The 26530-nt window shown below is 41.5% G+C and overlaps 1 protein-coding gene across 1 annotated transcript in view; it reads left to right on the forward strand.

Annotated features, from left to right (window-relative positions):
- The window catches only part of COG7 (component of oligomeric golgi complex 7), an 81787-nt gene that overhangs the window by 12732 nt on the left and 42525 nt on the right, over positions 1 to 26530 (forward strand). The window contains exons 5-7 of the mRNA XM_003998766.6: positions 17426 to 17508; positions 18321 to 18443; positions 24321 to 24519. Coding sequence (XP_003998815.2) covers positions 17426 to 17508; positions 18321 to 18443; positions 24321 to 24519 — 405 coding nt within the window. The remainder of the gene's footprint in view (positions 1 to 17425; positions 17509 to 18320; positions 18444 to 24320; positions 24520 to 26530) is intronic.

The raw sequence follows: 26530 nt of genomic DNA on the forward strand, positions 1-26530 counted from the left end.
TCCATTTTTTTGTGTCTTCTTAAATTTCTTTCATAAGATTTCTGTAGTTTTCAGTGTATAGATTTCTCACCTCTTTGGTTAGATTTTTTCCTAGGTACTGTATGGGTTTTGGTGTAATTGTAGATGGGATCGATTCCTTGATTTCTCTGTTGCTTCATTGTTGGTGTATAGGAATGCAACTGATTTCTGTGTGTTGATTTTATATCCTGCAACTTTGCTGAATTCATGAATTAATTATAGCAGTTTTTTGGTGGAATCTTTTGGGTTTTCCATATAGAGTATCATGTCATCTGCAGAGTGAAAGTTTGACCTCCTCCTGGCCGATTTCTTTGTGTTGTCTGATTGCAGAGGCTAAGACTTCCAATACTACGTTGAATAACAGTGGTGAGAGTGGACATCCCTGTCTTGTTCCTGACCTTAGGGGGAAAGCTCTCAGTTTTTCCCACTAAGGATGATATTAGAATTGGGTCTTTCATATATGGCTTTTATGATCTAGAGGTGTCATCCTTCTATCCGTACTTTCTTGAGGGTTTTTATCAAGAAAGGATGCTGTATTTTGTCAAATGCTTTCTCTGCATTTGTTGAGAGGATCATATGGTTCTTGTCCTTTCTTTTATTGATGTGATGAATCACGTTAATTGTTTTGTGGATATTGAACTAGCCCTGCATCCCAGGTGTAAATCCCACCTGGTTGTGGTGAATAATTTTTTTTAATGTACTGTTGGATCCAGTTGGCTAATATCTTGTTGAGGATTTTTGCATCCATGTTCATCAGGGAAACTGGTCTGTAGTTCTCCATTTTAATGAGGTCTCTCTCTGGTTTTGGAATCAAAGTAATGCTGGCTTCATAGAAAGAGTTTGGGAGTTTTCCTTCCATTTCTATTTTTTGGAACAACTTCAAGAGAATAGGTGTTAACTCTTCCTTAAATATTTGGTAGAATTCCCCTGGAAAGCGATCTGGCCATGGACTCTTTTTTTTTTTTTTTGGCAGATTTTTTATTACTAATTCAATTTCCTTACTTTTTATGGATCTGTTCAAATTTTCTATTTCTTCCTGTTTCAGTTTCGGTAGTGTATATGTTTCTGGGAATTTGTCCATTTCTTCCAGATTGCCCATTTTATTGGCATATAATTGCTCATAATATTGTCTTATTATTGTTTTTATTTCTGCTGTGTTGGTTGTGATCTCTCCTCTTTCATTCTTAATTTTATTTATTTGGGTCCCTTCCTTTTTCTTTTGGATCCAGCTGGCTAGTGGTTTATCAATTTTGTTAATTCTTTCAAAGAACCAGCCTCTGGTTTCATTGATCAGTTCTACCTTTTTTTTTTTTTTTTTTTTTTTTTTTTTTTTTGGTTTCGATAGCATTAGTTTCTGCTCTAATCTTTATTATTTCCTGTCTTCTGCTGGTTTTGGGTTTTATTTGCTGTTCTTTTTTCCAGCTCCTTAAGGCTTAAGGTTAGGTTGTGTATCTGAGATCTTTCTTCCTTCTTTAGGAAGGCCTGGTATACTTTCCTCTTATGCTATATACTTTCCTCTTATGACTTCCTTTGCTGCATCCCAGAGGTTTTGGGTGGTGGTGTTATCATTTTCAGTGACTTCCATATACTTTTTAATTTCCTCCTTAACTGCTTAGTTAGCCCATTCATTCTTTAGTAGGATGTTCTTCAATCTCCAAGTATTTGTTACCTTTCCAAATTTTTTCTTGTGGTTGATTTTGAGTTTCATAGCATTGTGGTCTGAAAATATGCATGGTATAATCTCGATCTTTTTGTACTTACTTAGGGCTGATTTGTTTCCCAGTATATGGTGTATTCTGGACAATGTTCCATGTGCAGTGGAAAAGAATATATATTCTGCTGCTTCAGGATGAAATGTTCTGAATATATCTGTTAAGTCCATCTGGTCCAGTGTGTTTCCTTGTTGATTTTTTTGATTAGATGATATTTCCATTGCTGTGAGTGGGGTGTTGAAGTCTCCTACTATTATGATATTACTATCGATGAGTTTCTTTATGTTTGTGATTAATTGATTTATATGGGTGCTCACAATTGTTAGGTCTTCTTGGTAGATAGACCCCTTAATTATGATATAATGCCTTTCCTCATCTCTTGATACAATATTTTAAAGTCTAGATTGTCTGATATAATTATGGCTACCACCGCTTTCTTTTGTTGACCATTAGCATGATAGATGGTTCTCCATCCCCTTATTTTCAATCCGAAGGGGTCTTTAGGTCTAAAGCGGGTCTCTTATAAACAGCATACAGATGGATCTTGTTTTCTTATCCATTCTGTTGCCCTATGTCTTTTGATTGGATTATTGAGTCCATTGACGTTTCAAGTGAGTACTGAAAGATATGAATTTATTGCCATTATGATGCTTGTAGAGTTGGAGTTTCTGGTGGTGTTCTCTGGTCCTTTCTAATCTTTGCTGCTTTTGGTATATATATATATATATATATATATTTTTTTTTTTTTTTTCATCTTTTCTCCCCTCAGAGAGTCTCCCTTAAAATTTCTTGCAGGGCTGGTTTAGTGGTCACAAACTCCTTTAATTTTTGTTTGTCTGGGAAACTTTTTATGTCTCCTTTTTTGAATGTGAATGATAGCCTTGCTGGATAAAGAATTCTTGGCTGCATATTTATCTGATTCAGCACATTGAATATATCCCACCACTCCTTTCTGGCCTGCCAAGTTTCTGCGGATAGGTCTGCTGCAAACCTGATCTGTCTTCCCTTGTAGGTTAAGGACTTTTTTTTCCCTTGCTGCTTTCATGATTCTTTTCTTGCCTGAGTATTTTGTGAATTTGACTATGATATGCCTTGTTGATGGTCAGTTTTTGTTGAATCTAATGTGGGTCCTCTGTGCTTCCTGGATTTTGATGTCTGTGTCTTTCCCCAGGTTAGGAAAGTTTTCTGCTATGATTTGCTCACCTAACCCTTCTACCCCTATTTCTCTCTCCTCTTCTGGGACACCTATGATTCTGATTTTGTTCCTTTTTTATGAGTCACTGATTTCTCTAATTCTTTTATTATTATTATTATTATTATTTAACATTTTTATTTGTTTTGAGACAGAGAGAGACAGAGCATGAACAGGGGAGGGGCAGAGAGAGAGGGAGACACAGAATCCAAAGCAGGCTCCAGGCTCTGAGCTGTCAGCACGGAGCCCGACGCGGGGCTCGAACTCACGGACCGCGAGATCATGACCTGGGCCGAAGTTGAACGCCCAACCGACTGAGCCACCCAGGCACCCCATGATTTTTCTAATTCTTAAATCGTGCTCTTTTGCCTTAATCTCCCTCTTTTTTTCTGCTTCATTATTCTCTATAAGTTTGTCCTCTATATCGCTGATTTTCTGTTCTGCCTCATCCATTCTTGCCACTGCTGCATCCATCTGTGATTGCAGCTCAGTTATAGCATTTTTAATTTCATTCTGACTATTTTTACTTCTTTTATCTCTGCAGAAAGGGACTCTAGTCTATTTTCAACTCCAGCTAGTATTCTTATTATCGTGATTCTAAATTCTGGTTCAGACATCTTGCTTGTATCTGTGTTGGTTAAATCCCTGGCTGTTGTTTCTTCGTGCTCTTTCTTTTGGTGTGAATTCCTTCGTTTTGACATTTTGAAGGGAGAAAAGAAATTAAAGAGGTAGAAAAACTTAAAATTAAAAAAATTAAAATTAAAAAACTAAACACACACACACACACACACACACACAAAATCTGATAAATGATGTTAGATCCTAGGTGTGTTTTGGTCTGGGTGTTGAAAGTGGTTTGACAGGTTAGAGAAAAAAGTGGGGGGTGGGAAAGGAAATCATTTGAGACTTTGAAAAAATGAATACACTGAAGTAGACTGAAATGAGATGATGGGAGTAAAATAGAATTTGAAAAAATGTACACAAAAGTAAAGAATACAGTAGGAAAACTAAAGAGAAATATTTTTAATAAAAATTAAAAATAAAAATGAAGTTTTTAATCTTTCTGATCCAAGAAAAAGAAATGAAAAAGAGAAAAAAAATCGTTTGAAAATTTGAAAAAGTGAATACACTGTAGTAGACTAAAATAAAATGATGGAAGTAAAATGGAATTTGAAAAAATTTACATAAAAGCAAAAAATATAGTAAAAAATTAAAAATATTTTTAATAGAAATTGAAAATAAAAATGAAGTTTTTCACTTTCTGCATTCAAGAAAAGTAAAAGAAAAAAGAAAAAAACCAAGGAAATCGTTTGAAAATTTGAAAAGTTGAATACACTGAAGTAGACTAAAATAGAATGATGGAACTAAGGTAGAATTTGAAAAAATTTACACAAAAGTAAAAAATATAGTAAAAAAAATAAAAATATTTTTAATAAAAATTGAAAATAAAAATCAATTTTTCCTCTTTCTGTATTCCAGAAAAAGAATAGTGTAAAAGAGGGAAAAAAAAGAAAATTGAATAGATGGACCTGCTAACACATTGAAATAGGACTGAAATTACTTCATTTTCCCCTAGTAGTCGGACTATGTAGTGCTTTATAGTCCATGAACTAAGTAGGCAGTGAGACTTGTGTTCTTGAAGAACAGGTTCGCCCAGTTGGGCGGGGCTCAGTGTAACAGCTCCATTTTCCACTAGGTGGCGCTGCTAGCCTACTGGAGTGGATTGTTGCAGTGCTTGTAGGTGTGTATGCGCACGCGCGGGAGCGGTGAAAATGGTGGCACCCAGCTACCCAATCTCTAGTATGGTAACTGTTCTCTCGGAGCAGCAACTGTGCACCCATCCTCTGTCTTCAGCTTTCTTCCACTCCCCGCCTCTTCACTGAACATGATCAAGACCCAGGCAGTACCTCTCTCCCGAGTTTTGTCTCAGGTGCGGCTGTTTCCCCCGGCCCCTTACTTCCGAAGGACTGTGGCTTTGGCCCACTCCACCCCTCTGTGGGAGGGTCTCACTGAGCAATGGCCAAATAAGCAATGGCCGAAAGTCGGCTGCACCCAGGAACGCTTGCCACACCCTGCTGCTGCTGGTGCCCCAAGACTGCGGCCAGGTGCCAACCCGCCCCAGAAAAAGTTTGCAAGGGAGTGTAGCAGCAGCGTTTCAGGGATTATGGAAAATCACAACTCACATCTGGCACCAGGCTTCACACTTAACCACCTTGTTCCAGCACCAGCGAATGTGGCCGTTTTCTGGGATCTGCTGAGACCAGGTGGCTTCAATAGTCTCTACCAAATGTCCTTCCAGCAGTGGAACTGCTTTTCCCGTTGGCCCGAGAACCTCCCGGACCCCACTCTGTTCCTGGGGATTCGCCTTTCCCATCAGAGCACTGCCAGGTATTGAGATGGGGAGTTGCAGCCTTTGAGCTCCCCTTGTTTACAGTCTTAATGGAATTTAAACCCTCTCTCCTTTCTCCCTTTTTAGTTTAGTCTCTGTGGCTGTTTCCAATTTTCCACTTTCTCTCTAGCTGCTTTTGGGGAGGGGTGCTTTTCCCATATTCTGTCCGCCTCCCCAGTCTCCATCCTCTCTCTGCCTGCAAAAGCTGTTTCCTACCCTCAGCGGCTTCTCGCTCCCCAAATTCTCTTCTCCATGTATTGTATCTGCTGAATTCTGTGGTTCAGGTTGTGCAGATTGTTGCGTTAATCCTCCAATCAGTTTTCTAGGTGTGTAGGATGGTTTAGTGTTGGTCTGGCTGTATTTCATGGACACGAGACACACAAAGAACTTACATGCTCTTCCACTATCTTGGTTCCTCTCCCTATGTAACTGTTTTCTAACCAATAATTGCCATGGTTGTTTATGCTCAAGGTCTTGTTTAAATGGATTCAGTCCTCACTTAGACTTTTCAGCCCATGTCTTCCCCATTTGTTAATTCTTGGAGGCTTCTCTTCATGACCAGGAGTCTATTTTCAATCAGAATTTTTCCCCCTCAGGAAGGGCACGGGGATTATAGGTATATCCTCAGTGTTTATGGAGTAAAGAATGTCTTTCTATTGCTTTTACATGTAGATAACAGTAACTGCTTTTGGATCACACTTTTTCCTTTAGAATTTAAGAAACCTTGCTTTTTTATCTTTTGCTAACTATATTTTGCTGATTAAGTATCAGACTGGTCTGCTTTTTTGTTTTTGTTTTTGTTTATTTTCCTTGAATAGTTAAAATAGGGGTCAGCAAGCATTTTCTCTAAAGGGCCAGGTAGTAAGTATTTTGGGTTCTCTGGGTTATCTGGTCTCTTTCATCGATACTTAACTCTGTAGTTGTAGTGTGAAAGCCTGTGTGATAATCAAAACCTGTGTTCCCATCAACGTTTATGATGAAACCAAGTGCTGATTTGGCCTGCTGGCTCATAATTTGCTGACTTCTGGCCTACACGATTCTCTTTTGCCTTACAGTTTAGTTACTTCACTAGATTATTTTTCAGTTTGGGAAAAATATTTTTCTGGAACAAAGTGTGAGCTCTCTTTATTTGCCGATCCATGTCTTTCTCCATTTTCATATATATATATATATATATATATATTTATATATATATTTTGTTTATTTTTGATAGAGACAGAGCACAAGTGGGGGAGGGGCAGAGAGAGAGGGAGACAGAGAATCTGAAGCAGGCTCCAGGCTCTGAGCTGTCAGCACAGAGCCCGATGTGGGACTGGAACTCAGGACTGTGAGATCATGACTCGAGCTTAAGTTGGACGTTTAACCCACTGAGCCACCCAGGCACCCCAATCCTCTACTTTTTTATCCTTTCTCTGCTTGTTCTTGAAGTGCTCACTTGATATGCCTTCTGCAGGCTCTGTTCCTTTTCTTTTTCCCCCTCCTTGTGGTACTTTTACATAGGTCATATTGTGGAGTTTTTCAATTTGTTTTTGTTTCTGCTTATTCATATTTATATGTGGTTACTGTTTTCCAGGCTTGCTCTTTACTGAAAAATAATGTGTGTGGGATCTCCTTGGAAGCCCCTCCTTGTTTACCTGGACTTTGTTGAGAACTTTCCTCTTGCCCTTGATTTAAAGGCTATATTCTGTGTTGTGCTCTTCAGTTTCCTAAAGAGAATGGATTCAGTACTTTTCTCCAGCCTTTTCATTTAGTGTCTTACCCATTTGTCAGTTCTCTGTCTGGGGTCTTTTTCTCACTACCAGAATCCTAGGGCTGGAGTTGGGTTTGGAAAGTCACCACCTGGCAGCTTTGTCCCTCACGTTTTCTCATGAGTTTGTTGCAGCCACAGACCCACGGAGCTCACGTATGTGGTGGGGTGTACATCTAGTTAGGTGGGATGCTCCTGACAAGTAGGAATGGACTTGGAAGGTGGAAGCTCCGTGAATGGGAGTGGTTTTCCTTTCCTTCCTTCCTACTTGGAGTTGGATAGTGCCCCAGTTTAGATGATGCCCTCTGGGTCAGGATTATGGGCTTTGGTAGTGAGGCAAGCTAGTTTTGACTGCTTTTGTTCACAGATTTAAATCAGGCTTGATTCCAGACCCGTCCTTTGTGGGCAGGATGGATTCAGAAGGGGGAAATGGCACTTTTCAGCCACGCTGGGCTGAGGTGGAAGTAAGCCTCCTCCCCTAGCCTGGCGCAGAACCCCCTTTGGTCCATGTCTTCACCTCTTCCCGCCATTGCTCAGCTGCTCCATGCTGGCATTCCGAGTGCTCCCACATCCCCACTCACCTTGGACCAATGTGACTGACTATCTGACACTTTCTCTGAAGTTCCACAGTACACATTTTCTCCTGGCCTCAACACATCTGGAATGGTGTTGGGTTTTTCTCTGGGTAGTGAATTTTGGTGAGCATCGGGAATGTTTCCCCGCCCCCGCCCCCCCCCCAAAGTAATGTGCTCTTTCCTCAGTGATCTTTCATGGAAGGCCAAGGTGGCTTTTTTTTCCTGACAGTTTTTAAAGGGAGATCTGCTAAATTAGTACATCTCCAGCATGTTCCCCCTTTCCATCTCTCTGCTTCGAGTGACAAGTTCACATGCCTAGTTTATTTTACGACAGCCAACCGATGAATTCAGTTAAATTGAAGCAACTTTTTATAACACAGTTTTACATGTAGCAGGAAGATTCATTTATCTCAGGGATCTTAGGAAAATAATAAGCATTTTAAGGGCAAATGGCCATCTTCTAACTCCTAGATTCCCGCCCAACAAAGTGAGTTCCACTGACATATTTCCCAAGTCCAGCTGGGTTATCGTCACAATAGTTGCTGTCACAGATTTTCCTTCTCAGCAGATTTAAAAGGTTGGATGCCTGGGGCACCTGGGGGGCTCAGTCGATTAAGTGTCCGACTTTGACTCAGGTCATGAGTCACAGCTGGTGAGTTCTAGCCCCGTATCTGGCTCTGTGCTGACAGCTCAGAAGCCTGGAGCCTGCTTCGGATTGTGTCTCCGTCTTTCTGTCTTCCCTCCCTGACACATGCTTGTTCTCTCTCTCTCTCTCTCTCTCTCTCTCTCTCTCTCTCAAAAATAAATAAACATAAAAAAATAAATAAAAAGTTGGATACCTGTTTGTGCCGTTAAAAATTTCTTCTTTTTTAATTTCATTGAGACCGTGGCGTGTGAGTTTTGGCCAGAAGGGGGCAGACGAGCGCCAGCGGTGCTGCTGTGTGTGGAGGGGCTGCCCTGAGGCTGCCTCCCTGGCTTTTCAGCAGTCAGCCTGGAAGCAAGTCTTCCATTTAGTCATTTCCTCTGCCCTCAGGAAAGTATGTAAGAAACTACTTGATATTAATACCATAATTTGGCTCCTAGAGCCCTTCGCTATGTGTGGAATGCTGATATTTACCCAATTATTTACTTATTCCTCAAACCACCAAATATGTGAACATTTAGGGCTTGAGTTTGTTTGCTGCTTTACCGTTCCTATCGGGTGTGATTCAAAGGAGGAATTTCGAAAGGGCAACTCACTTCTAAATATTATTTTAAAATACTAATTCTGTGAGGAGCAGTAGGGAATGCAAAGATGAATAAGATAAGGTTGCTGTCTTCAAGGACCTTGCAGCTTCGTTAAGGGTGAGGCTGAGAGAACAAGTACACGATTTCATTATAGGATGGAATGTGAAAATTGCCTTAGCCCTTTCTCAGGATGAAGGGAAAGATGACAACATTGAGGAAGCTTTTCTGAAAGAGCCAATATATGTGCAGAACTTTGAAATTTAGGTGAATTAAAATTTTTTAGAAAATTGTCTCTGATTATAAAAGTAATACATATACAGGTTACTGAAAATTGGAAAGATATACACAAATATAAATTTTTTTTACATACATTTATTTTTGAGAGACAGAGCACAAGTGGGGGAGAGGCAGAGAGAGAAGGAGACACAGAATCTGAAGCACGCTCCAGGCTCTGAGCTGTCAGCACAGAGCCTGGCGCGGGGCTCGAACTCACGAACTGTGAGATCATGACCTGAGCCGAAGTTGGACGCTTAACCAACTGAGCCCCCAGGCACCCCGATATACACAAATACAAAACAAAATGATTTACCAGTGAACTCACCACAAGAGATGACTATTAGTATTTTCTGATGAGGTTTTTGGGGTGATGATGGGGTGGTCCATAGCTGACGACCAAGAAAGAATTCTTGAAGACATCTTAAGACTCCCAGGGTAGTGGAGGCCTAGCTATTGTCAAGCTAGGGTTGTTTTGCCTCTAGCAAAGTATTAGCATTAAGACATAGGGAGTTCCTGGAGAAAAGTTTTACTCTGCCTGCCTGAAGTATCTCTCAATAGGCTTATCAGGTTATAAGGAAATTGAGTTCTATCTGCCATTTCCTTCTGCCTTTGTTTCCCACATAACTATGGAGGGATGATGTTGGGGCTCTAGGAAATGGAGTTTATAGGTGTCTGGAGATTAGGCTATTGATGAGATTGCCTTTTTCTTGTGATTTACTAAGTTACTTGTGAATAGCTGGAGACTTAGGTCCTGCAGGACTATGATCTCTATCAGTTAACCATTTGTTTTTCCCCTTTTCTTTGTTGGGCAGCCAGGAGTGCCCAAGGAATATCACACATACCCCACTGGGGGTCGGGTGGGAGGGTGTTTGTGGAGGGTGTCTGCCGCCTGGCAGCTTGTTTTATGCTCCCTCCTCATTTCCTTCCAGTTTTTTTTCCCGTGTGTGTGTGTGTGTGTGTGTGTGTGTGTGTACCTGTATTTTTTAAGGTAAGTATATACATTGAGTATATACTTTGTATGTTGTTTTTCCCCCAGTGAGCACTGTAGCATAAGCCTTTCCCCCTGGGTGAAGGATTTTGACAGGCGAGGAGAAACAATTGTGGCAGAGAGAACAACATACACATGAGTGGTGTAGAGCTGGGAATCCTAGTCCGTTGTATTTTATTTATTTTTTATTTTTAATTAAAAAAATTTTTTTTCAACGTTTTTATTTATTTTTGGGACAGAGAGAGACAGAACATGAACGGGGGAGGGGCAGAGAGAGAGGGAGACACAGAATCGGAAACAGGCTCCAGGCTTTGAGCCATCAGCCCAGAGCCTGATGCGGGGCTCGAACTCACGGATCGCGAGATCGTGACCTGGCTGAAGTCGGACGCTTAACCGACTGCGCCCCCCAGGCGCCCCCCTAGTCCGTTTTAATGGAGTGAATGTTGGGAAATGGTTAGAGATGAGGCTGGACAAGAGAGTTGGGGACAGAGCATAGTTTGCCTTGAACAGACTAAAGAGTCGATATTCAGAGAATTTGTAGTAAGTCTGCTGATGAGTGTGGCCGAGTGAGTGGGAGTGTTGACTTGGGAGATGGACAGGCCAGTTTTGAAATCTTTGGGCTGCTGCCTCTTAGCAATGAGACCTCAGTTTCCTTCTCAGTAAAGTGGGTACCATACATGCACCCTACGATTCCTAGGCTCCTGGTTCCTGGGGAGGCACTAGGTGAACATTATTCCTTTCTCTTGGATCCCCCCTTCAAGACTTGAGGGCTCTCACAGTAGCCCAAAGGGAATAATTCCTAAGAGGCCAATCAGGAATTCGTGAAGGTTCTATTTGAATGAGAGCAGCAGCAGATTTCTGAAAAGCCGTGTAGCTCAGCAGATGGAGCTAAACTACAAATTGGAAGTCCAGACCCACAAATGACTTTATTGGTTCCATTTTTCTTCTTCTTGAATTCAGTTAAAATTTGTTCCCGTCACCTACGGTGTTGGAAAAATTAAATAGTACTGGAGGTCTTATTGGGGAAGATAACACTGTTTTCCTCTACCACCTCATTCCCCAGTCCTGACCCCAGGAGATCACTTTAAATCTCAGAGCTGTTTTCTGTGGTATTCCACTTTATATTTCCACATAATACATATTTTATTTCTTTGTATATTAATTTTAGAAACTGTCGGCTTACTATTGTTACAGCTAAGGATTTTGCTTTCATATGACTCCTTTCTCCCCATTCTCCTCTTTTACCACTGTTTTTTGGTTTAATTTTTTTAATCTTTATTTTTGAGAGAGAGGGAGTGAGAGAACAAGTGGGGGAGGGGCAGAAAGAGAGGCAGAGAGGGAATTCCAAGCTGTCAGTGTGGAGCCTGATGTAGGGCTGTGGGGCTCCAGTCCCCAAACCATGAGATCATGGCCTGAGCTGAAGTTGGACACTCAGCCGACTGAGCCACCCAGGTGTCCCTATACCATCGTTTTTAATTGAATTAATAAATAGTGTTTCTATTATCACAACTTTATAATAAACTCAGTTCATTTTTGCAGAGTCAGATCAGGCACTAGATTTTAATTCCTTTCCTATCCAACTTCATTTTATGCTTAAGTTTCTTGTTCGTTCGTTCTTTCTTTCTTTCTCTCTCTCTCTCTCTTTCTTTCTCTCTCTCTCTCTCTTTCTTTCTCTCTCTCTCTCTCTTTCTCTCTCTCTCTCTTTCTTTCTTTCTTTCTCTCTCTCTCTCTCTTTTCTTTCTTTCTCTCTTTCTCTCTCTTTCTTTTCTCTCTCTCTCTCTCTCTCTCTCTCTCTCTCTCTCTCTCTCAACTCTGAGATCAAGACCTGAGCTGAGATTCAGAGTCAGACGTTTAACCAAATGAGCCACCCAAGCACCCCTGTCCTTAAGTTTCTGATCGCCATTTTATTCCCTCTCATTCTTTTTTTTAATGAAAGACTTTTATTATTTATTTATTTATTTATTTATTTATTTATTTATTTTTTATTTTATTATTTTTTTAATGTTTATTTATTTTTGAGACAGAGAGAGACAGAGCATGAATGGGGGGAGGGTCAGAGAGAGGGAGACACAGAATCTGAAACAGGCTCCAGGCTCTGAGCTGTCAGCACAGAGCCTGACGCGGGACTCGAACTCACAGACTGCGAGATCATGACCTGAGCTGCAGTTGGCTGCTTAACCGACTGAGCCACCCAGGTGCCCTAAGACTTTTATTTTTAAATATATATTTAAAGTTTATTTATTTTTGAGACAGACAGAAACAGAGACAGAGAAAGCACATGAGCAGGAGAGGGGCAGAGGGAGAGGGAGAGGGAGAATCCCAAGCAGGCTCTGGGCCCGATGCAGGGCTTAATCCCACGAACTGTGAGATAATGACCTGAGCTGAAACCAAGAGTCAGATGCTTAACCAACAGAGCCACCCAGGCACCCCATTCCCTCTCATTCTTTTTTTTTTTTTGAAGTTTATTTTTTAATACTTATTTATTATTTATTTATTTTTGAGGTTTACTTTTTTATTTAATTTTTAAAATTTACATTCAAGTTAGCATATAATGCAACAATGATTTCAGGAGTAGATTCCTTAATGCCCCTTACCCATTTAGCCCATCCCCCCTTCCACCACCCCTCCAGCAACCCTCAGTTTGTTCTCCATATTGAAGAGTCTCTTATGTTTTGTCCCCCTCCCTGTTTTTGTATTATTTTTGCTTCCCTTCCCTTATGTTCATCTGTTTTGTCTCTTAAAGTCCTCATATGAGTGAAGTCATATGATATTTGTCTTTCTCTGACTTATTTCGCTTAGCATAATACTCTCTAGTTCCATCCACGTAGTTGCAAATGGCAAGATTTCATTCTTTTTGATTGCTGAGTAATACTCCATTGCGTGTGTGCGTGTGTGTGTATGTGTGTGTGTATACACACACCACATCTTCTTTATCCATTCATCCATCGATGGACATTTGGGCTCTTTCCATACTGTGGCTATTGTTGATAGTGCTGCTATAAACATGGGGGTGCACGTGTCCCTTCAAAACAGCACACCTGTATCCTGTGGATAAATGCCTAGTAGTGCAATGGCTGGGTCGTAGGGTAGTTCTCTTTTTAGTTTTTTGAGGAACCTCCACACTGTTTTCCAGAGTGGCTGCACCAGCTTGCATTCACACCAACGATGCAAAAGAGATCCTCTTTCTCCGCATCCTCGCCAACATCTGTTGTTGCCTGAGTTGTTACTGTTAGCCATTCTGACAGGTGTGAGGTGGTATCTCATTGTGGTTTTGATTTGTATTTCCCTGATGATGAGCGATGTTGAGCATTTTCTCATATGTTGGTTGGCCATCTGGATGTCCTCTTTGGAGAAGTGTCTATTCATGTCTTTTGCCCATTTCTTCACTGGATTATTTGTGTTTTGGGTATTGAGTTTGATATCCCTCTCATTCTTGCTGCCATCAACAGTTCTTCATTTTTTTTCCAAAATGGGAGTAAGATGTTCTTCTAAGTTACTTTCCCTTTTTCCCCAGAGACTTTCCTTCTGGAACTCTCGCCTTGTCAGTTGTCCTGTTGGGCAAGTCGCGGGAGTTAGATGAATTCTCGGGAACCCGACCAAGAAGTGGTCTCATCCTTTCTAGTTGTATGATCTTGACTGGCTTATTTATTCTGCTGGCAGTTTCTCTGTCTTCTGGCCTCATAGGGTTGCACAAGGTTAAAGTGAGGTTCTATCAATGGAAAAGCTTTGGAAGAAGTGTGAATGTAAAAGGGGGACAGCTTATCTACAGTGCATTTTTTAAAGTGTTATTACCTACTTAGTGTATGGAAGGTCTTTCATATTCTCATGATCTCTGTTTTATTTATTGACATATTCAAGCAGATACTCTCTTCCTCCAGGAAGAATGAGTGATAGAGAGTGGGAGAAGCCCTCTCAGGCATCAGCCAAAGGGGGTGATTTCTGTGTCCATACCTTGGAGGAAACAGGGCAAAGTTGTACAGACTGATGCAATGGGGGAAATAGTTTAGGACAAGATTTAAGAGCATTTCTCATCATGTATTTCATCTAACGGATAATTTTGGCATATCTCCTATATGCAGGGCATCGTGTAAGAAGTACTTCCTTACATTAAATAGAATGCGAAATCATGTGCAAAAGCAAAGTAAATGAAATTTGCCTTTGGTGCTATACGTTTGTTATACTGTCTTGTTTATAATCCAAAATCAGTTGTTAGTTTGAAATAATAAGAATCCATTTACCACATATTACACTTTGGGTAGATGGCATAGAGACCAGGGACTCCACCTAACTCACAGGAGGCCTGTATCAGTTTGAGTTTCTTTTGGTTGCAAGTGACAGAAACCCAATTCAAACTGGCCTAAACAAAAGAGAGAGAGAGAGAATACATTGCTTATGGAACTGAGAAGTTCAGGAGGTGTTGCTGATCCAGGAGCACAAACTGTGTTGTTAGGACCCCGTCTCTCTTTCTTGCCATATCTTGGCTCTCTCTGTGTGTTGGCATTACTTCCAGGTGCACTTTTCACGTGGCCCTTAGAGTTCCAGCCATCTATCCTCAGAGCTTAAGAACAGGTCCCAGGATTAATCTTGTTTGCATTGATGTGCAGGCTTTTGCATCTCTGAATCCATTACTCTGGAGATGAGTCAGCTCACTGGAAACATTTAAATGGAAAATGGTCAAAAGGTGTAAACTTCAGGGGTGCCTGGGTGGCTCAGTCAGTCGAGCGTCTGACAATCTCAGCTCAGGTCTTGATCAGGGTCATGAGTTCAAGCCCCACATTGGGCTCAACACTGGATATGAAGCCCACTTAAAAAAAAAAAAAAAGGTACAGACTTCAGTTGTAAGATAACAGGTACTAGGGATGTAACATACAACATGATGACCATAGCTAACATTGCTGCATATGATACATAGGGCAGTTGTTGAGAAAATAAATCTGAAGAGTTCTCATCGCAAGAAGAATTTTTTTGTCCTTTATTCTTTTCTTCTTTCTTTTCTTTTTATTGTATCTACGTGAGAAAATGGATGTTAGCTGAACCTATTGTAATCATTTCACAGTATGTGTGGATCAAACCAGCATGCTCTGTGCCTTCAACGTATACAGTGATATTATGTCAACTGTTCTCAATAAAACTGGTAACAAAACCAAGAGTATTAAATAACACTATTCTTTGATAAAGACAATTGACATTTGCTCTGTCTTACGTATATGTAATTACCAGCAGCTATAGGAAAGTGCTAATGGTACAGTTTAGTAATATAAACTAAATAGTTTGCTCTGCAAAAAAAAAAAAAAAAAAAAAAAAAAAAGTGGGAGAGTGAGAGGCAGATGCCCTGTCCCTCGAGAACAGCCAGAGTTTTGTCAGCAGAAGAAGGGCAGTGGGTGTGGATGCACAACAACACGTCCACCATCAGACCCCTGCCTGCCCCCCCCCCCCCCCCGCACCCAGCACCCAGCACCCAGCAGGTGGCTCTTCCCCAGGCAGGTGCTCAAGCAGTGCCTTGTGTGTTGAGTCGGTGGTATTGGCAGGAGTTAGATCTCTGTATTGGGGTTGCCAAAGTAAGTTTCCTATTTCTTTCTTTTGTCTAAGTCAAGAACTTCCCCTAGTTTTACATATTTGTGTTTAATTGAATGTACTAACCTTGAAGAACTCAAACTCCTCTGTAAGGGCTAAAGACTCACATGTTACCTGTAAGTTTTTCAACACTTTTCCTAACTGGGTTTGCTATATCACCAAATTCTGCTTTATTATTTGTTTCAAGAAATAACAAATTCTACTCTATCCAGTGGAGATTTTTTTTTAAGTTGTGATTATATATTTAGACTAGTAAATGTACCAGTTTTTATCTGAAAACACTCTTTGAATATACACCAAAATGTTGACAGTGTTTAACAGAGTGTGATAGGATTTCCTTCTTACTTATTTTCCATTTTTTTCTACCAGGAACATGTTATTTATGTTGCTGAAAAACAATGCTATTTAAAGTAGTCATTAATTTACTACATTTTTTTAAAAGTTTATTTTGAGAGAGAGAGAGAGCAGGGGAGGAGCAGAGAAAGAGGGAGAGAGGGAATCCCAAGAAGTCTCCATGCTGTCAGCACAGAGCCTGACATGGAGCTTGATCTCACAAACCATGAGATCATGACCTGACCTGAAACCAAGAGTCGCATGCTTAACCGACTGAGCTGCCCAGGCTCTCTTTAATACATTTTTTTTTTTTTTTTTTTTGTAGTGCGCTGTACTAATTTCTAGGAACTGTGAGAGATAAGACAGGAAAGGTCACAGCCTCATGGAGCTTGTATTTCTAAGGGTGAGAAAGACAAACTATCACACAGGTGACTAAATAGAATAATATAGATTTTGATTAGTTCTACGAAGGAGAATATGTGATAGGAAATAAATAACAAGAGAAACCTAATTTAGATTTCTAAATTCTAAATTGATTGGTAAAGACCCTCCTGATAAGGGGAGAACCATACAGAGAGCCAGAAAGATCATCCCAGACAGTAAGTGCAAAGGCCCTGGGGCAGCAAAGAGCATCGTGATTCTAGGCAATGGGCAGAAGGTCTGCTTGTGTCAGCATTTTTTAGTTCATATAAATATTAGATTGAGTCATATGACATTGCTATCTATGTTTGTAGGTCAAAATGGTTGAATAGCAGTAGTTTCATATGGTTCAGTCAGTGCTGTGATTGGGCAGTCCTGCCATTGACCTGCAAGTGACTGAAGCTCTCTGGGCTGCACTTTCCTCACCTGTAACATCAGGTCCATTGATGGTTTCTTAGGTATCTTTCTGTTGCTGGCATTTTATGATTCTAGTCAGAGCCAGGATGAGGTGAGGCAGGTGAAATGCCTCAAGCACAAAAATCTAAGGAGGCTCTCACCCTGCCCTTGTGCAAGCCTGAGAGTGAGAGTCCCCTTTGATTTTGCAGCCCAGGCTTGCCCCTACCCGCCACCCCCCTTCCTGCCCCCCACCCCAGTCCCAGCCCTGATTTGAACTCATTCCATTCTTCACATACAGCAATGACTTTGCCGATGTATGATCTCAGCTCTGTCAGTGATGCTTACTGATGCATTATCTAAACAAGCCAAGGCTTGCGGTGTCTGAGTAGGTATTCTCCCCTTATCTTGACTTATTTTTCGTCTTCTTACTCTCCATGCATGAGTTAATTCATTGCATAGGTAAGAAGTTCCGAACAGGAGCTTACATATGTCCACATTTAGCCTGGTGAACTCTTTCTTCTGTCCGCAACAGGAAACCTGTTAACAGCGCATGCACGTTTTATGTTGTTCTCCTTTAGATCAGTCCAAAATGTTTGTGAAGGTGTTTACTGAAATTGACCGGATGCCCCAACTGCTCGCCTACTACTACAAATGTCACAAGGTGAGAAGCCGGGAGTGCTTATGTTGTGGAATGCATACAGTGCTGGGCTGCAGAACCCCGGTGTTTGTACTCCAAGGTAGAGACAACTTGCCTTCTCGCCCTCTGGCCTTCTTCTTTTAATTAGCCAGTAGGGGGTGTTCTTGGTCCAGCCTGTGGATTCATTTCCTTGCCAGTGGGGGGGGGGGGGGGGGGGGGGGGGAGGGTTGGGGAGGGAAGCAAGCCCTCAGTTTTCAGCATATTTTATGTTTATAGCTGGATTTCATTTATAGACTGAAAAGTTGTTACAATTCCTCCCATTCTTGTCTTTCAAGGGAAAGTAGTCTCTTAGGCCTTACGATGCTCTCTGGAAGCTGTCAGAATTTTTTGTTTTCTGGGGTTGTTGATGTTAGGTAAAAAAAAAAAAACAAACCCAACAGCTTCCCGGGCTAACTTGATTCCTTCACGTCCAACCTTGCGTGTCTTTAAGCAGGGGTGTTGGGACATGAAGCTGAAGTGCACATTCAAGCACACTCGAAAGGTCTGTCGGGGAGAGTGTAGCATGCCCAGTGGAAGGACCCTGGCACGCTGTTGGGACAAGATAAAAGAAGAAAGGAACACTGGGAGGGCAACGGATTCAATGTCTGATAGATGATCAGAGCAGGTGGCTGTGACTTCTCGTTTTAGCCCTCCTTTGAAGCAACTGGCCTTCAGCGGGCAGTTGCTGGGGACAGTAGGTGGCAGGAAATCGCTCACCTTGTTGGGAGGGCAGGACAGCGTTAGCAGGTGGCCTGTCTCAGTCACTCAGCAAGGTCCCCTTTGCTCTGCCTCTGCAGGCGCAGCTTTTAGCAACCTGGCAGGAGCTGTGCCAGAGTGACCTCCCTCTGGATCGGCAGCTCACCAGATTCTACGACGCCCTGCTCGGGGCCTGGCACACGCAGATCCAGTGGTCTACGCAGGTAACGGCTCGCTTGGGTCTTAGGGGATGGGTGTCTGCTCTGGCAGTGGTCTCTCCTCTGCTTCAAGCGTTCCTGGAAGAACCTCCCTATTTGCTGCCATCACCAAAGGAGTTAAAGATAAGCCTCGAAACCCAAGGCAGTAAAATCTTTCAGTCTCCTTAAAACTCTTCTTATCGTTCTCATCTGTATCTTAAATAGAATCTAATGTGACAGTGTTGCGTGTTGTTCAGCCAGGGAGCCTGTGGAATTCCTGGAGGCCGTTATCTTCTGATCTAAAAGCAGGAGGCCCTTGGTCAGGTGGTGCTTGAGTGAACAGGATTGTTTTTATCTTAACTTCAGGTAAAACTCACCTGGCTTAGTTTCCCTTGTTCACACGGTATGCCCAGAGCTCGAGGAAGAGTACAATTTTACAGGCGCCCTCCAACCTAGGGGACCAGTGAGACAGAGGAACTTCATTTCAAGTGGAAACTTCTCCTCACTTGTCTTCCCAGAGCCTCTTGGCATTTTCTGCCGTCCAGGGTGTGAACACTTCTTCCCCCGTCTCAATGCCAGGAAGTGCCCCAGATCCTCTTCCCTCTTTTAGGAGAGAAGAGGCTGTGACTTACTGGGCCTGTTGATGGTGTGGTGTGGCTTTTGGTCTGCTTTCAAAATTAGTTGTGAATTAGTCTTGCAGTGTCCGTCCGTCCCCTGCTGGAACGAACGTGACTGTAGCTGGAGGGAATCCCTTGTACAGGGTCATGTCCATTCTGGTGTTTAAAGTCCTCTTCTCTACCCTCATTGCTTTCTCCTGGAGCCAGCCAAACTCAGATTTAGGTTACAGCAGCATGAAACACACTTCCTGTAGATGTTTCACAGCACTTAAGTGGTTGTCGGTTTTCAGTGACCCTGGTGATGCACATCCATTTCTGTGTCCTTGCCTTCTTTTACCGTCCCTTATGTTGTGAAGATAAAACCAGCTTATGTCTGCAGGTGCATATGCCCTTCATCATCTAAGAAAAAGGATTTAGACTTCTCAAATTATGTTCTGGCCTCATCCTATAAATCCTGCTAATTTATGCTTTTGGTCAGTGGTCCATTTCCTTTTCAGGGAAGTAAAAGCCTGATAGGTGGCCGTCATCTTGTGAAGGTCAGTATAGTGCAAAAGAAAAGCAAAGACACCACAGTAAATGTATCCCCTTCTGATTTACCCCCCAGTATTATAATATGAAAATTTTCCAACATATAAAAGAGTTGAAAGAATTGTATGATGAACACCCATGTACTCACTTTTGCACTCTGCAGTGAACATTTTGCTATGTTTGCTCTGTCATAAATCTGTCCATCTTCCCATGTACTTCTCCACTCATTGACTGGTCTTATTTTTTGATTCATTTCAAAGGAAGTTGCAAGCATTATTTAGTTCTGAACATGCATATTATTAACTAGAGTTCAATATTTGTCCCTCCCCGCCCCCTTTTAGGTAAGATTGTGGAATGTAATGATCTTAAATATGCTATGTGATCAATTTTGACAAATGTTGTGTAACCTGATCCCTGTTAAGATATAGAGAACATTAAGATAAGAGGACATTACCATCACTCTAGAAAGTTCTCTCATGCTCCTTCCTAGTCAGTCCAACATCCCTGAAGGCAGCCACTGCTCTGATTTTTTTCCACCATAAATTAGGCCTGTTTTCAAATTTTTGTAAACTTTTTTTAATTAAAAAAAAATTTTTTTGCCCCTGCCCCTTCAGTTGTTTTTTTTTTTTTTCTTTTTAAATGTTTTATTATTTTTGAGAGAGAGAGCAGAGTACAAGCAGGGAAGGGGCAGAGAGAGAGGGAGACAAAGAATCCAAAGCAGGCTCCAGGCCCTGAGGTGTCAGCACAGAGCCAGACATGGGGTTCAAACCCACGAACTGTGAGATCATGACCTGAGGTGAAGTTGGATGCTTAACTGACTGAACCACCCAGGTGCCCCATTTTTAAAATTTATTTATTTATTTATTTATTTATTTATTTATTTATTTATTTATTTATTTATTTATTTTTGAGAGACAGAGACAAAGCACAAGTGGGGAAGGGGCAGAGAGAGAATGAGACACAGAATCCGAAGCAGGCTCCAGGCTCCGAGCTGTCAGCACAGAGCCCAACACAGGGCTCGAACTCACAAACTGTGAGATCATGACCTGAGCTGAAGTCGGACACTTAACCGACTGAGCCAACCAGGCGCCCCCTGTTTTCGAATTTTAAATAGACGGAATCAGGCAGTGTGTGTTCTTCCTGCAAGGTTTCTTTCATTGAGCATGTTTGTGAGATTCATTTATGTTGTGTGAGTCAGTGGTTTGTTCCTTTTTATTGCCAAATACTGTTAACGTGGTGTGAATATTTCACAGTTGGCTTATTCATTCTTATACTGATGAACACCTGGGATATTTCCATTTTGGGGCTATTATGAATAAAGCTGCTAATGAACATTGTTCTCTAAGTCTTTTTTGTGTATACACATATTCATATCTCTTGGGTAAATATCTAGGAGTGGAATTGCTGGATCATTGGGCAGATGTATGTTTAGATTTATAAGAAACTGCCAGACATTCTTCCAAAGTGGTTGTACTTTTTATAGTCTCACGAGTGTGCGAGCATCCTGATTGCCACACATCTTTGCCAAAGTTAGGTGGTGTCAGTCTTTCTAAGCTAGTCCATTCTGGTGGGTGTGTTGTAGTATTTCATTGTGGTTTTAATTTGTATTTTCCTGATGACTAAGAATATTGAGCACCTTTTCAATGTGCTCATATCTTCCTTTGTGAGGTGTCTGCTTAGATCTTTTGCTCATTACAAAAAATTGGGTTATTTGCGTTTTTATTATTGAGTTGTAGGAGTTTTTTATATATCTCAGATAAGAATCCTTTGTAAGATATAGTTTGTAGATACTTCCTTCCAGTCTGTGGCTTAAACAGAGGTATTGATTTTGTTGAAGCCTAATTTATTAATTTTTGCTTTTATGATTATTGTTTTGTAAGAAACCATTGCCAACCTCCAAATTGGAAAGATGCTCTGTTGTGTTTTCTTCTAGAAACTTGTTTAGTTTCTTTAAAAAAAATTTTTTTTAACATTTATTCATTTTTGAGAGGCGGGGAAGGGCAGAGAGAGGGAGACACAGAATCCAAAACAGGATCCAGGCTCTGAGCTGTCAGCACAGAGCCCAGTGCAGGGCTTGAACCCACAAACCGTGAGATCACGGCCTGAGCCGAAGTCAATGCTTAACCAACTGAGCCACCCAGGTGCCCCTAGAAGCTTCCTTAGTTTCTACAGTAAGGTCTGTGGCCCATTTTGAATTAGTCTTTGTGTATGTTGTGAGGTGAGGTCAGATTGTTTTCAGGTGAGCTGTTGAGGTTGCTTCTATAGCCTGAGTTAAGTTTGCTCTTATAGTGTGTGGACTTTGTGGTGGTTCTGTGGCCAGGTGCCAGAGAATCCCTTTTGCCAGATCTCTTCAAAGGACAGGGGGCACCTCTGGGTGTGAGACCCAGTGTGTTTTAATTGAAATGTGTAAAAAAAACTGCCACTGAAGGTCTATGATGTGACTTTATAGTTGCAGCTGACCAGCCAATTAGTGTAATTCTTCCCCTGCCCCAGGTCATCTGAGTAGGAGATAAGAGTGAAGGAGATTCTCATTGTGCAGTCCATCCTCACCAAACATAGCGAGGAGTCAGGATTCCTTTTCTAGAAGGCCCATTTTCATTTCCTCCTCTGGTCTCTTTCTCGCAGCAAGTTTCTTCTGCCAAATGAGGACATTGGGCTGGCTGGTATCTGAAGGTCTTTCTGATTTTCTCACACAGCACGATTGCGGATAGTGAGGGGAATGCGTTGGCTGGAGATAGGAGGGTTTGTGTTGGTGCAGCTATGTGTGGGGGGAGGAACTGTGAATTTAAGACAGGAGTTTGGCTTTCTCAAGAAGGTAGTGAGAGTCTGGAGCAACAGCGAATGATGACGTTGCTGTTTTAAGAATGGTTTTGGTGTAAAAAAAAAAAAAAAAAAAAGAATGATTTTGGTGTCAAAACATCACCTATGTAGTTTCCCTGCCCAGAAGGCTTAACCCTAATGTTCTCATGAGGAAGCATGCAGACAAATTCAAGGTTTGTCAATTTTGTTGATCTTTTCACAGAACCAACCAGTTCTAGTGATTTTTAAAATTAACTTTCTGTATTTTATTTACCTCTGCTCTAATCTCTATTATTTCCTTCCTTCTTCTAGCTTTGGGTTTGGTTTCTTTTTCTTATTCCTTAATGTATGCAGTTAGGTTGTTGAGTTGAGATATTTCTTCTTTTTTAATGTATGTGTTTAGAGCTATAAGTTTCCCTCTTAGTGTTACTTTTGCTGTATCCCATAACTTTTGGGGAGTTGTGTTATCCTTTTCACTCATCTCGGGGTATTTTCTAATAAAAATGTGAGTTTATTGATTTTATAGTTTTTAAGCTTATACCTTTTGTGGCCTTAGAGTTACCTAAGAACAGGGTTTTTTTTTCTACAGATTTATTATTATGCACATCATTTTTTTTAATATGAAATTTATTGTCAAATTGGTTTCCATACAACACCCAGTGCTCATCCCAACAGGTGCCCTCCTCAATACACATCACCCACCCTCTCCTCCCTCCCACCGCCCCCCATCAACCCTCAGTTTGTTCTCAGCTTTTAAGAGTCTCTTATGTTTTGGCTCCCTCCTTCTCTAACCTTTTTTTTTTTTTTCTTCCCCTCCCCCATGAGGGGGAAGAAACTTCTGTTAAGTTTCTCAGGATCCACAGAAGAGTGAAAACATAGGGTATCCGTCTTTCTCTGTATGACTTATTTCAATTAGCATAACACTCTCCAGTTCCACATTGCTACAAAAGGCCATATTTCATTCTTTCTCATTGCCACGTAGTATTCCATTGTGTATATAAACCACAATTCCTAAGAAGAGTTTTATATCTTGTTTTCATTTTTGTGCATATTTAAGCCACATTATAATAAAAAATCATTCAATCAACACAGGGGAGTCTGCGAGAAGCCCTCTCTAAATGTACTGTGTACATTTTTACAGTTTTTTCCAAGAGATCAATACTATATAAAATAGAAGAAAAGACTCTTGGTGAATAAGTGAATCTATAATCTAAAAGGCCTCTGGGGTCCTCAGTGGCTCAGTCGGTTAAGTGTCCAACTCTCAAGTCATGATCTCATGGTTTGTGGGATTGAGCCCCATATCGGGCTCTGCGCTGACAGCGAGGAGCCTGCTTGGGATCCTTTCTCTCCCTCTCTCTCTGTTCTTCCCCCACTCAGGCACACGCTCTCTCTCTCAAATGTAAATAAATAAACATTAAAAAAAAAAAAAAAACCCTAAAAGGTCCTGGATACACTATTCCTGGTGGTCCTTAGAGTAAAAGATAAATCTGTCTTAACCCAAGGTCTATGTCAAGGGGAGATGTGGTTGTGGGCTGGTGTGCAAATCTGACTAAATGTCCTCCAACCCTGATTCAGTGAAGTGTTCTTCTTTAATTCTGTTTTATTCTCCACCTCCCATGCACTCCTAGTTTCTGCATGGTCATCTTCACAGCCCTTGCTGGCCAGATTTTGGTAGCTATCTAAATTCTACATGTGATAAATTTGAAAAAGTCACTTGTGGCTAGCAATAGACATGGAGTAGCCAATTGTTCTGGACAAGTTGCAAGTTGTGCCAGTTACTTGACTTTCTGAGCTTGTTTGGGTTTGTAGGAAGGAACACTTGGGGCTTAAAGCTCTTGATGAGGCCATTTTCCAGCTGTTGGAGAAATTCCTTTGAGAGCCGTCCAGGAGACTGCTTCTTGAAAAGGTATGTTCCTGCTTGGTCCTTTGTGCTAATGCAGATACCTCTCTCCTACTGCAGGTCTTCAAGAACCCCCACGAGGTGGTGACCGTGCTGCTGATTCAGACTCTGGGGGCCTTGCTGCCCACCCTGCCTGACTGCCTCAGCTCAGGCGTGGAGAGGGCAGGGCCTGAGCTGGGGCTCCTCAAGCTCCTGGAGTTCTACGATGCCACCGCCCACTTTGCCCAGGGGCTGGAGATGGCGCAGCTCTCCCGCCCACGTAAATGCTCCTTCCTCCCAGTCCCCTGGCCTGTCTTCACATGCTCTTTTTGAAGCTTCTGGGGCTTGGGTTTGTCTGTCTTTTCGGATGACTGATTTTACAGATTTGGAAGGGATCCTTGTTTTCCTTCTCAGCAGATATGGAAGCCTTTTCCATGAAAGCATTGCCATTGGAAATGGTTGCTGCCTGATGTATTAACCAAACCCAGTGCTACCTAGGGGCTTTGCATGCTCTGGGGAAGTGGGGGGCACTTTGGCAGGCACTTAGAATGTGCAAGAGGCAGGTGGGGCCTCAGTGGCCTCGAATTGGCAGCAGATTGCATTGGGAAGGTAGTGTCCTCTTCCCTTGAGATGTCATAAGACCTCAGCTCAACCTAAAAAGTAAGCTGAAGAGGACGAATAGGTCAGAGGAACTTTTTGATAGGGCGTCAGCAAGGTTTTAAGGGCAGGGAGGCCGTGTTAGGACTAGGGGTGGTGGTGGGGAAAATGGGCATTCCCCAGCTGTGTCCGGGAGCAGAGCTCTTCTCCTTCCCATTTGGGAACACAGCGATGTTGTGTTACGTTTCCCCAGCTGTTTCCCCTGTAAGTTAAAAGCATCATAAACTTTCAGGTAGCACAAGATCTCATGACGCATGCTGCTGTCAAATCAGGAAATCGCTTCGGGAAGGCCTTGTCCTGCCGTTTGGCGGCTATGTGTCACTAACTTGGTTTATTTAATAGTTATTCCCTTTAATTACATTTGGTTATAATTACTTCGTACATTCCAGGGAGTGTGTTTATTGTTCCAGTTCCGGATGATTCATAGGTGTTTTGGCTCACTCACTCGGCAGATCTTGGTTGTGGGAAAGGCTTGGGGGATGTGGGTAGCTTCCAGGGGACGAGGATGCCATGTCCATGGGGCTAGAGTGTAGGCCATTTAGCCTGCTGGAGCAGAGTGGAATGAAGGTAGGGCAAAAGGGCAGATTGCCTTCCTCCCACTGGTGATGGACATTACTGAAGAAGAGAGAACCACCCTCCAAAGAATAATGCATACAAGTACTTTGTTAGTCAGCCATGGAAATTTAGATTTTTAATGATTCCTATCAAGGTTTCCAAAAAAGTATTTTTTTTAAAATTTAAAAATACTTTGGAAACACCCAAAAATAAAATAGAGTAAAAATGATTCACAACCTCATCATTCAGAGAGAGCCTCTGGCAGCCTTCCATTGTATTTTCTGCTAGTAATTCAAATATAAATACACATTTTCCACAAATACATATAAAAATATATACACGTATACACCTATACACATATACATCTTTTAAAATAATGGTTGCATACAAACTTAAATTACCTTTTTTTGCTCAAAATAATATAATGATAGGGTTTTTTTTAGTGTTTATTTATTTTTGAGAGGGAAAGAGAGAGACAGAGTGCAAGTGGGGGAGGGGCAGAGAGAGAGAGGGTGACACGAAATCTGAAGCAGGATCTAGGCTCCAAACTGTCTGCACAGAATCTGACACGAGGCTCGAACTCACAAACCATGAGATCATGACCTGAGCCGAAGTAGGACACTTAACTGACTGAGTCACCCAGGCGCCCCTATAATGAGTATTTTTTTTAATGTCATTAAATGTTTTCCCAAGACATGATTTTTTGTTTTTTTTTTAAACGTGTATTTAATTTTATTTGTTGCCTTTTTTTGTTTTTGGCCTATTAGCATTTTTTAATTGCCTCTGAACTAAACTTGCTCCATACCCAGGTATAGCAGTTTCTAACATTTGTCCAGGACCAAGACATGGGTTTTTTTTTTTTTTTTAATTAAATTAAATTATTTTATTTTATTTATTTATTTTTAAAATTTATATCCAAATTAGCATAGTGGAACAGTGATTTCAGGAGTAGATTCCTTAATGTCCCTTACCCATTTAGCCCATCCCCCCTCCCACACCCCCTCCAGTAACCCTCAGTTTGTTCTCCATATTTATGAGTCTCTTATGCTTTGTCCCCCTCCCTGTTTTTATATTATTTT

The sequence above is a fragment of the Felis catus genome, chromosome E3 (genome assembly GCF_018350175.1).
Source record: "Felis catus isolate Fca126 chromosome E3, F.catus_Fca126_mat1.0, whole genome shotgun sequence".
Classification (NCBI taxonomy): Eukaryota; Metazoa; Chordata; class Mammalia; order Carnivora; family Felidae; genus Felis; species Felis catus.